The 12,211-nt window shown below is 40.0% G+C and overlaps 1 protein-coding gene across 6 annotated transcripts in view; it reads left to right on the forward strand.

Moving 5' to 3' along the window:
• Positions 1 to 12,211, forward strand: part of N4BP2 (NEDD4 binding protein 2) — a 44,036-nt gene that overhangs the window by 1,974 nt on the left and 29,851 nt on the right. For 4 of the 6 annotated variants that reach the window (XR_003992438.1, XM_030493348.1, XM_030493354.1 and 1 more), the window contains exons 2-4: positions 4,960 to 5,131; positions 5,374 to 5,545; positions 11,136 to 11,474. Coding sequence is in view for 5 of the 6 variants with exons in the window: in XM_030493348.1 (XP_030349208.1) it covers positions 11,258 to 11,474 (217 nt within the window). In the remaining variant the exon portion in view is untranslated. The remainder of the gene's footprint in view (positions 1 to 4,959; positions 5,132 to 5,373; positions 5,546 to 11,135; positions 11,475 to 12,211) is intronic. The other 2 variants (XM_030493349.1, XM_030493353.1) reach the window with 2 other exon arrangements.

Raw genomic sequence — 12,211 nt, forward strand, 5'->3', positions numbered from 1 at the left:
AATATGTTGCGATAGGAACGTTGGGGGTTCCTGGTTTTGAGGAATTGCATCGTCTCTTGTCTTTCACTCCTACCTGTGTACTGATCTGTAGTCTATGCTAAACGGCTGACATAGTCTAAATATTGTTTTAAATAGAGTTTTCTGCATGTAAATTTAGCTCTGGTAAAAGTTCCTGAATTACTAATCGTTCGGTTTTAGGAAGTTGCTGCTGTTTTTCTTACAGAGGCTCTGCCACTATGAAAATGTCAGCAGGGTGTTACTTAGCTGTCAGTTACACTGCCTCTCAGAATTGAGTAAGGCCATACATTGCTATTTTCTCCTGAATCCAGCTGTGGTTATGGAAGAGGTTAAATTTTCCAGCTGTTTCTTCTCGCCAGGGATTTTTGATCTACCAGTGAGTTAGTTTATGTAACTGATCTGTGTTCCATCTCAAAAATTGCCTGTGTTAACTCAAACCACCATTTAAAACTAAATGGATTTGGCTGACATTTTTTACAGTCATATAAGGTGAACTCATGTGAACTACTTTTTGAAGGTAAATGACAGGTTTAACCTCTATGAAGTAATTAATGAGAGTTATTTGGATGCCATAAGCTTTTTGTTGATGTACCTAGCTCAGGATGAGGTTGTCTGTCTTGATTTACATGAAGCTAATAGCTGTACAATGCTGTGTGTGTGCTATGTTCAGCTGGCCTAGTGGCTTCAGTAGGGGAAGTGCGTTTGAACATATGAAGTAGATATGATTGCCCTGGTAGGTCTGTGTAATGTAGTTCCAGCCTAGGACCAGATACATGATTTTATTTTATTTTTTTCCCCAGAATATATTTAGGATGTCTACAGGAATAAGCTATTCTCACTCCTGTCTTGCTTGCTTTCTGTGATTTGGTTTCTTGCTTTCTGAAGTTGAAATTGTGTAATGCAAGTTGAATCAGCGTGAGTTGGCTAAGTGGAGTATGTGTCACTCTGGGATGTTCCTGTTTGGGAAATTCTGGACTGGCTGTCGTGTTGCTGTTGTATGTGGACAACCAGCAAAGTTCATAAACTGCTTTATGTCTCTTTCCAACCTGACTCCTCAGCTTCTTTGTGTGGCTGCTATTGTTGTAAGATCACTGGTTAATAGATAACACCTTGGTGAAAAACCTGGCTTCTGTTCCAGTGTACCTTGTGCTCTTATGCCCTGGCAGTCACGAGATCATCAGTCTCCCGTTCTTGCAAGTGCTTTCTGCAGACCTGCGTGCATCTTCATTTTGTTTCTGTGTTTGAGCCCATGCTGAAGTTCAGAAATTGCTTGTGCTTCAGCTTTGTCTCAGTGTGCAATAAACCTTCATTTAGAGTCACAGAACTGAAAACTATATGAGGTGGTTTAAGAGGGAAGTGGCAGCTGGGGATCACGAGAGTGCAGCACTGTATGCATCACAGACTTGAAGGCCTTAAGCAGAACTTCAGGTAGGAAGAGGTTATAGTGCAGAAAGTTGGCCAGACAGTGCTGCTTTTGAATTGTTCTGTGTATCTCACACAAGGGAAACGTGTGGACCTGAGAAGCCCTTGTATGTGGAAGCATCAGAATCAAGACCTGGTCACATTGCAGAAGCCCCATTAGGTGTCTGCACAGGTCTGAAGATTCACGCGCTGGAGCCTGAGTCTTTGACAGCCACTTCCCTTTGTTCCCAACCAAGTTAGAGTTGCAGCATCATCTATAAGAAGAAAGTAACCTGTCTTCATTTGCGTCAACAGCTGAAGCAAGCCAATATTTGGGGAAGTAGCGTTTGCATTTATTGCCAGCCCTGACTGCTGCCAGTGCAGAAAACTAAATAAAAGTATTATTTTAATATTCCGCTTTTCGTTCCTCCATAATGCCACCTGCATGTGTGTGCCCATAATCGTAGAATCACAGAATACCAGCTTGGAAGGGACCTCAAGGATCATCTGGTCCAACCTTTCTAGGTAAAAGCAGGGTCTAGAGAAGATGGCTCCAAACTTCACACTACTGTGATCACTGCAGCCCACGTCCTTACGTGACCCAAATACTGCTTTGTTGGCCTTCTCGTCTTGGTTTGGAGGTTAGTAGCAGATGCCTGCTGTAAGATCCGTCTTGAAGATGATCCCTCTGATCTTGTCCCAGAGGCATTCGGTAAGGCTTCCTAGTCTTGAATTACAGGTACAGGCACTGCTGTCTGTGTGAAGGTTTTTCAGAGACAGGTGTGTATGAAAGTTCATCTGGAGAGGATGTGAAAGGAAATTCTGTTGTGCTGAGGAACTGTAATTCCGCAGACGTGTTACTTTTATTCACTGCCCTTCAGCTTCGCTTTTGGATGGAGTCTCTGGAAAGTTGGGCAAGTTGCAGCTCCATCTGGCAGGAGTTCTCTTTTCTCTTTCCAAATACTTCTCTCCTTCATGCTTTTTTGTAATGTGGAGCAGGAATGCAGTCTTAAGCAGCAGTACTAATTGCAGGTGTTGAACTGCAGAAGCACCACCATAACCAGAAGTCTGGTCTCCTTTGTGCAGCCTGTTACATTGCTCTAGGGGCTAGGCATAGGTCACTGCAAAGCAGCTGAGCTGTGTGGAGTCTTCACTGAGGACAACCCCGGTAGCCTGAGAGCTCTGTCTCCTGGAAGATCTCCCCTCAAAACTGAGATCATGCACGGGCATGGGTAATCAGCATGCTCGAGCAGGGCTGTGAGCTGTATGGGAGGCTATCAAAGAACATAGGAGGGAAGCTATAAAAGGATCTCCTATCTCTAAGCTCTCCTAGAGCTGGAAAGACATTTTGCAGATACTCTTTATGATTTTCTGGAAAAAAAAACCAAACCCCCAAACCAAGCCCAAAAAACCCAAAATCCCACCCACCAAACCCCAAAAAAATCAACAACAAAAAAACCCCCACACCCACCAAAAAAAGCCCAAACCCAACCTCCCTCCCTCTCCCCCCAAAAAAATCCCAACCAAACAACAAAACGTACAAAACCCAAACTCAGCCAACCCCAGAACCAACCCAACTACTTGTTGATTTTTCTGGCTTGTCAGGCTCCATTATCTGCACACTCCATAACCCAAGGCTACTTTTTTTGCCACGTCCCAAGCTTTGACCTTCAGCACACATGAAAAGGCAGGCAAGTACAAAAGCAGTTGTTGCCAAGCAGACCTGGTGCTGGAGAATGCACTTGCTGGTGGCTCTCCTCTTGCTACCTCGCTACTTTAACCCTGTGCAGCCAGCAGGAGATCCGTCTGTGTTTGGGAGCTTGTGCTTCCCTGCAGGGAGGCCTCTAGCAGGAGCAGCTTCCTGGCTTAAAAGGAAACCATGTGATGTGGAGTTCGGCACCTTCTGTCACCTGTGAAACACCGGCTGACCAGCGCTGCAGGTTGACTTCTCCTCATGATGTGGCATGTGGACAAGATCTTTTGAGTCCTTCCTAGCAAACATGGCTCTGCTCTTCCTGAAAGATGTATTTACTTCCTAAGCATCGACTTTGGATGAGTTTATGCTGGTTTTGTACTCTTGAACTGTGTGTGTAATTGGAGAAATTTTTTTTTCATACTCAAAGTAAGTTTTATTTTTTGCAGTTGCTTCAAAAGAATCTGTTTCTGCTCCAGGCTATACACAAGGCTTAAAAATCACAAAAGTGGGGAAAAAAAACCCTAGCAGAGCAGGTTGCATAAAACAAGTGTTTTGAGATGTATATGTCAGTGTCTTGCACTTTGAGAGAATGAGATGTGAGAAAGAGGACCTTAGTTAAAAGTGTTGAAATAGCCAAAGCCCTTGGAACAACTGGTGGGAATAACACTGAGTGGGAGAAGGAAAAGAGCAGAAAAGATGCTTGAAGTGTTTTTAAAAGTGCATCATCTCTAGCTGGGTATAGATTTTCACATTAAATAACAGTGTTTAAGTGGCCTGCTCTGATGCTGACTGTTGGCAGAATTGGAGGAACACAAAAGGCTCCCAAACTGTCTCTTTTGCTACTGTTACGCTTATTGAGAAGAATCTGCTGGAAGGCATTTCCTTTTTCTCTTCCCTTTTTTACCTTTTGGTTTTCAGGGAATGGACTCAAACATTGTCCACAAAGAAAAGCTTCTTTTATAAATACAGTGACAGAGTACAATGGTTTGGTCCGCTTTGATTTCATTGGCTTCTTTTTTCTCTTGTGCTTGTATTTAAATACTTGTTTTGCTCCATTTATGGGACTTCAAAGTGCAAGTAAACAAATGTGGAAGTAACGTTTGTATTTTAATTCATGTGTTAGAGCCTGATTCAGACAGCAGAAGTCTTGAGTAGTGGAAATCAAGTAGCATTACACTGTTAGCAGGTACACTTCAGCTTTTTCATTCTGTTCTAGGCTGAATTCATATTCACAGATGGAATGTTCTGTAAAATTGCTGAATGGCATTTCAGCCTTTCTTGGTGTGGTTTTTGTGAAGCTCATGTTTGGGAGTGGGGTGAATAGCGTTCTCTGCCTGCAACTGGTCCTTTACTTCAGAAATGTGGATCCTCATCGTAAAGTTCTTGCTTATGTGAAGTGCTCTGTATGTTTTGATGGCAGTTCTTAATGGCTGGAGTAGCGGAATGAGGTACAAAAAGGGAGACAGGTTCCTCTGTCTCTTGTGAAGACTGCTACAAGGTAATTGAGCCATGAAGCTGCCCTGTTAGGAATGCTACAGAATATTTGTTCCAAATTCTTTACCTGATTTGGGTGTGTATGCTCATAGTTTGTACAGTTTGGGTTTTTTTCTTTGTTTGTTTTAATTGATTTTATTTTCATTGAAAAATTTATCAGGAAAGCGAGCTCTAGGCTAATACGTACACTGGAATCAAGTCAGGCTTTGTGTAGCCCTGACATCTTCGGTGTGTACACAGTGGATTAAGAGTTTGCAGCCACTTTGATGAAGAGAAGTGCAGTTTTATAGTATTGGTAGGGCACTGCAAGTTAGTCGTGTAAGTAACATATTCTGATTTTGATGTACCAGGTTTACTTTGCCTATTTCCCCACATGATGGAACGCATCTTTTCTTGACCAGCATGGATATGTAGACCTTTTCAAGATGGTTAAGAACTGTGGTGAAGAACCAAGTGGAGAGACGAGTGAGGAAACTTATTTCTGACTAATTCTGCTGCCGTTATGTTACTTCTTTATCCAATGTAAGTCAGCTTTTTTAGATGAGAAATTAATAGCCGAAATCAAGTAGGTATTCTTACCCTTAGGAAAACTTACATTTGAGCTCGACTCGGCATGTTGGGTACTTTGCCAGTAAGATGTTAGCTGTGCTTAATCTACTAAAACAATTACATATATTGCTCCGTGTTAAAGCTTTGCTTAAAGTTGTATGGTCTGCGAGCAAAACGTCAATTTTAATTTGTGTTCTGATCATTCTTTTTGTCAGGAGGGGCATCCACTTCTGCTGACGTCTGATTTGTATGTTTGAAACGATGGTTTCCTGACAGAAGAGTGTGTTACATTTTTTTACAGCAGATCTTTGTTAAATGCACCATCAGTGGTGGTTTTGGAAAGACGAGAATGGACCTGCTGCGGGGCAGCTCAGTGAAGCTGAAAATGTAAGTTCTGTGCTATTACTATGTTATTAGAATTACAGATTATTTTTTTTTTCAGTCTCCAGGATGTCAGTATATACATGTGTATGTTTTTTAAAAGCCAGGAGATTCAAATGAACATTACATGATGTTTTATGTAGTTTGGGAAAAAAAAAAAAATTGTTTAGAAACCCCCAATAGCAAAAGCAACCCAAAATTTTAAACAAACAAAAGCCCCCACAGAAAGCCAAAATCAACAAGAAAACCCTAGCCCTAGAATCAGCCTGGTTTATATGTATGGAGTTAACTTCCTTAAATTGATCACAGAAATTTAAAAATGGATACAAATCGGGCAGCTTTGGTCATATTGGTGAAATGTTACGTTGTGTCAAGGCTGGAGACTTCCTTTGTCTGCAAAAAAGGAAGAAAAGTAATACTGACAACTTATTTGTCATTTGAACTTGATCTCAGTTAAACCAGAAACGTACTGTGCTGATGAATGCTTTTAGTAAACCTTGAATAGAGATTAGAATGTCTTTCTGGGCTGTTTGCTTGAAAATAAGTTCTTGTGATGACTTTGAAAAATTATGTTTACAGCTGATTGTTTCTCAGTGGAGTGTCTCTGATTTGAAGAGCTTTGGGAATACTTTTGGTATCAACTAAGGCACTGTGAAGTAGTTTAGTTTCTCTTCCTTTATTCTGTATGTCCTGTCTCTTCTTGAGTACTACCTGTTTCCTTCTCTTCCTTTACTTGAGATTGTATGTGTAATAGAACTTGCAGTCAGTCCGCTTTACTTGAGAATTATAACACATCTTGGAAACGCAAGGTACCATGTGTGGTTACTAAGGAGACATCTCAGTGTAAAAGATGTATGGGATGTGTCAGGCCTTCATCAGATCTTTACTCAGCAACTGCGTATACATTTTCATGTTACTGAAATGAAACAATAATGCCTGTCTTAAGCCTGAGACTTATATTGTTTTTCCAGAAATTTTAGAAGTCAGATGATGCCTAATATTTTTTCATAGTAGCTTTTGTCTGATTTTGTAAAAATACAGTTCTTCAACAATATATAGCAGTCTGTAGGAAGCAGAGAGCATTTGCTATGGAAAACAAAATATGTTTAGCTGGACAAATTTAATGTCGCTTCAGTGTAAACATGACTCTGCCTTTTAGCTTCATTTTAGAAAAGGCATTTGTACCCCCCTTTTTTTTTTTTTTCCCCTAATTTCCTCAGAGTTCTAGGAGAATTCTTCTCAGCAAGTTTGCCGATATAACAGTACTGGTTGGCAGGTTAGCGATGCGATGGCTTGTGTTTGACAAGTGTATGTTAGCAATTATTTCCTAGAATAAATGAAATCTTACATCTTTTAAAAATAACAGAGGGTTATTGGGGATTCCCCTCCACCCTTAGATTTTTGTTTGGATGGTTTAAAAGTTTAGATTATATGTCATAAGGAAGAGTACACTTTGCATTTTTCTAAGGACAACTTACAATTAAGTTAAAGTTAAAATTTGCATTACCTGTGTTGGAGCCTGATTGGTGTTGGTTTTTTATCTTTTTCATTTTTTCCCCTCAGTGTGAGGAACCAGACCAGGATGACTGTTATACTATTATTTCAGATTAATTTCTTCAATGAACAATTGTATTAATGACAATAAAATGGAACCTTTTAGAACATGACTTTACAAAGGAATTTCTTTGCACTAAGTACAGTGATTTAAATTCACATTTATGGAATAATTTTCTTATATATTTTCCCAAGACTGTCATGCTTCATCAATTAGGTTATGAATTTAGGTATGAGACTGAAAAAAATGGAGAGGGACAGGAAAAGAAAGCTTGCATATTTTTCCTCTTCTGTATAACTGACGTACACTTTGTATTTATTGTAAACATCTTTCTTTCTTTTTCCTAGGGAATTATAAACACATTCTTAGAACTAGTTTATGAAACGATTGGTTTTCCTTTCACTGGAAGGTTGAATGTTGTTAGTAAGATGCTGGGATTGAGAGTTGAGATCTTGATCCATCTTGCTGTGCCAGGTTGGCCACTTCTCTACACTTCGTTGTTCTGTCTGTCAAACAGAAAAGTATGTTGTGTTAGGTTGATTATGTCAGTGCCTGCCTGTTTCTGTAGTGACTGGATTGCCAGCAATGGAATCTGATCTCTGGCTACATGAGTCTGTGCCTGCAGAATGTCTGTGATGAATCCATCCAGCTCCTTAGGGATAGCAGTACTGGAACAGGCAACACATGAGGCTCATAATCTACCATCAGAAATAAACTGTGGCCAGCTAGAAGGATTAAAGTGCCATGACCTGACAAGTCTACTTTTTCTCTTCTAAGTTGGTAGGATTTGAAAATTATCTTACTTTGTAGAGAATATCAGTATCTTAATGTCTCTTTTGTTTGTAAGATTGCTTAATTTGTAAGGTAATTTTCATACAGGCAGATTCTTGAATATATGCTTGTTTGTGGTAGTTGAATTACATTGGAGACAAATAGGAGGAGATCTTTAATATCAGATGTGTATTTCTGAAGAGCTATGAGTGCGGAGGTGCTTGTGGATTTTGTTTTGCTTTGTTTTTAGAGATGAAATTGAGACTGCCACAGGAGTATTGTTTTTCTTGAGTGCTGAAATGAAACAGCTGTTTGCTCTAATTGCATGTGTGTCGAATGATGGTACCCAGAACTGACAAGCAAACCTCCGAGTATATTGCAGCCTCTGGCTAATTGTCTAGAATTCCCCTTCAGTGCGTTCAGCACAGCTCTGTTCTGCTAAATCATTATGTTATTACAACTCCATTTTCATCTTGGGGAAAAAAAAAGAAACCAAACAACCCTCATCCACAGCTCACTGATTCATAGTATGTTATCCAGAACCAATGAATGTAGCTGAGCCAAGACTGGCTATTGGGTTATTTAAAATTATTTTCTCTTTCATAGTAACTAATTTTCAGAGAAACTTGAATCTCTGCAAAGGCAAGTCTCTAGATAAAATCCTGTGTAGAGTTCAGCGCATGCTCTTAAAAGTAAGTGGAAATCAATCCTTTTGTTTGAGTGTGTTAGTATTATCTCTCACAGTACAGTGTGCTTTTTATGTGCACTGGCATCTCTTTTTATATACTTCTGTTGTGCTTGGTAATATCAACAGAAGATATTCCCCAGGAATCTGTCCAGGAATTTCATTGAAAATACTGTGGTAAACAAAGGAGATGCTGTCAAAATACCTGTCTGCAATACTGGCCATGGTAAATACCTTATTTAAATGAAATCCTTGGCAGTGCTGATCTATCTATTTGATAGGTTTAACAATTTCTACAGTTCTACTAAGACTTTAGATGAAGAGATGGGGCAAAATGTGCATCTGTGCATTGCCTTAGTGTATGTGGATGTAGTGGGTCACGAAGGTTTTGACCTATGTGTAAGTTCTGAGGTGACTGATGCCTTTTTCCCTTCTGCATTTTTCCCTTCTGTGATTAACTGCGATAGACAGTTTAGGCCTCAATAACCCTGAAGTGATGCACTGTAAATTCACTGATTGAGGTTCATGCAGACTGAAGTGTGTGACTTCATTAGGTCATTAGAATAAGGCATCCTAATATATAGTGGGATACACAGCCTAAGGCAGGAAATACTTCTCTATAGGATATTCCCTTCCCAATGTAAGGCACTCAGTTGTTAAAAGTCCTAGCTTCAGAGCGTGTTTTTCAGCAGGAGGTCCTTACAGGTTTGATCATTGTAAGAGAATTGGATTAAAACACTGACAACACCTGGAGTGTTCTGCTTAAAGCCTCTTGGTGCTCAGTAATGTCAGGGTGTATGAATACCTTTCTCTTTTGCAGGATCTTTTCTTTGTCACAGAACCTGTTTTAGTGAGGAACAGTCACATTTTTTTAGCACTGACATATTGTGTGAAGTTAGGTGTCAACTTTTTTACTGGCTGGAGGACGAATCAATTAGAAATACAAGTTTGAGAAACAGGACTTGCTATAACTTTTTTGATAGTTTTGCTTGAATACTTTTTTGTGACAGTAAAGATTGGCATAAGGATGGCTGATCAGAGAGGTGAACCAAAAAAAGTGTAATGAAAAAAAGCAGCTGCAATTGTCCTAGCTCAGTCTGGCTAACTAGCATCTTCCATTGTCATTTCTCCTTTAGTTTTGGAAGTCCACCTCTTCCTTTTCCTGTGTATTGTTTTCTTTGTCATGCATTTCAGACTTCCCTGACCTCTTCATTGTTTCAGACAACTGTCTCATTTCTCTGTCTAAGGTCCATACACATATGGTAGAAACTCCTGGGACCCTGGTGTTGTCTGGTTTTCTTATGTAAGTTTCTATGACTTGGGAATGGAACAGTCCACACATTCTAAAACTTCTCTTGGTAGTTGGAACAGATTGCTAGGGAATAATGGAGAAGTGCTGTCCAAATCTGGCACTTATCTAGCATGGTCATTTGATTGCCAATGGTCCAGGGAGGGAAGGACCAAGTGGTCTTGGAAGTGCTGCCATTGAGTTATCTGCACATGTTGAATTGGTCATCACTGGCAAAATAATGTTTATCTAAAAACAGGTATTTTATGGCCTACTCAGTAACTGTTGTCACTAAATAGGGACTCTTTAATTAACTTGAGATACTGAGCCTTACCAAAGTTTGCTAGTCTTCTTACTTGTAAAAATTATAAATAAGTTTATTATGAGCATCACTGGAACACAACAGAGCTTTGATGTTATTTGATATAAAGAAAAAAGTGAGACCACGCCATACTCTGCTTGTACTTCAATTAATAATCACTTTCCTTTCCTATACAAGATTAATGCAGTAATTGCAGTTACCATAGATGCCACAATGTTATAACTAACGTATTCAAAGGCTTTATGGCAGAAGTGTGGGGGGTGAACAGAAGCTTCTTCTGGCTTTATGGCTTATAAAGCTGTAAAATTTAAAAAAATTTCAAAATCCCCCCCAGGCTGAGGCCGGAAGGCACTTGTGGGTGTTACCCTGCTCAACCCGCTGCGCAAACAGGGTCACCTGCGGCAGGTTGCTCAGGGCTGTGTTCAGTCAGGGTTTAAGAATCTGCGTAATTGCAGACTTCACAACCTCTCTGGGCAACCTGTGCCGGTGTTTGAACATTGAGGAACCCCAGCTGATTACTCTTGATAAATCGGGGTGGGGTGGTGGGAAGTAATGAAGGACTTCTGGAAGATTTGAAGATTTCTGTTATGTTTTCTAGTACTTGTGTAAGAGGAGCAAACATTCTGCATTTTAACAAAGTGTAAGTGTTCCATAATGTTAACTGGTCATCAGTAGGTGTTAGCAGAGGAGTATTTGTGAACTGGCTGCCTTGCACTGCTGTTTTTACTGTTCTGGATTTTTCTTTTAAACTCCCATTGTATTTGTTCTTTCTTCCAGACGCAGATTAAATATCTAGTTAGTTGGAAAATAAGGGTGCTGTTTAGCTGTCAGCCATTAGAAAAGAAGAAAGGCAGCCTTCTAGAAAATGCTTTCCAGGGTGCTTGCGTATTTTTTTTTTTTTTTGATCTTTCAAACAGGAGACATGGAAATGTGACTGTGTATTTTATTAAAATTTCTCTGTTCTCTTTTTTCCAGGTCTGCTATTTCTGTTATGTGTATCCCAGTTACGAGAGGTTTTTTGTGATTTCTGAGCTTGGTGCTGTCAGCCTCATGTGAACAAACTAAAGTGAAAACCAAGCTGATTTTTGGAAAACAAAATGCCGCGGAAAAGGAAAACTGGTGGGAGTCCTTCTCTAAAGAGTGGCAATTATGACAGAACTACTGTTGCTGTATCCCAAGGGGACCCAACCTGCTCACTGTCACAAGCAATGCATAGTGTCAGTAAGGAGAAGCTCTTGAACAGCATGTCAGAGATGTTTGCTGACCTAGATCCCACTGTGGTTTATATGGTTCTGTCTGAATGTGATTTTAAAGGTAAATAACGTACAGTTGGCATTACAGTTTTGTTGCATGGGCAGGCAGCTCTTAACTAGGGCAACTCCAGAAAAGTTGGTGTAGGTGTTGCAATCATATTTGTGAGTTTAGCTTTTAATGAGCAGGTGAGTCATAATATTTTGAAATGTTATAGCTCCTTCCTTGCAGGATTCTCCCAAGTTTGACAGCATTTCTGTGAGGCTGGTAACTTGCTGTAGCAGTGTGCTCCATAAATGGAGGTGCAGTTTAAGCAGCTTGTTCTGTGACACACAGCAGGCGGTCACAGAGTTGTGAGAAGAGTCGTCTTTTTTTTTTTTTCCAATTAGTTTCTGTGCCATATCTGGTCGATGCACAAACTGTTTCTGCAGCAGGCGTATTCTGTGTTCTAGACCACATTTTTTTTAAGACAGTGGTACACCATATGTGGTCCAGGCAGCATTTGCTTTTCCTTAAATACTTTAATTGAGCTTTTGTTTCACTTTCTATTTTGCACTGTCATCTTGTCATCTCCACTGAGGATTAGTTTTTGCAGGATAAATACTGTTTGTCATGTTGAATTCTCTGCAGCCTCGTTTGGACTATGTTTCTTCCTCTGTATTCTGCCAAGCTACATACCCACCTCTCCTGGCAGACTGTTTTCTTGTCTGTTTTCTAGTCCTTCCCATGCTTGTGTGGTTTTGAAATTCTTCTGTGTATAAGTTCATTTGCTCATAATGGATGAGATGAGATGCAGAAGG

Source organism: Strigops habroptila, chromosome 7, assembly GCF_004027225.2.
Source record: "Strigops habroptila isolate Jane chromosome 7, bStrHab1.2.pri, whole genome shotgun sequence".
Classification (NCBI taxonomy): domain Eukaryota; kingdom Metazoa; phylum Chordata; class Aves; order Psittaciformes; family Psittacidae; genus Strigops; species Strigops habroptila.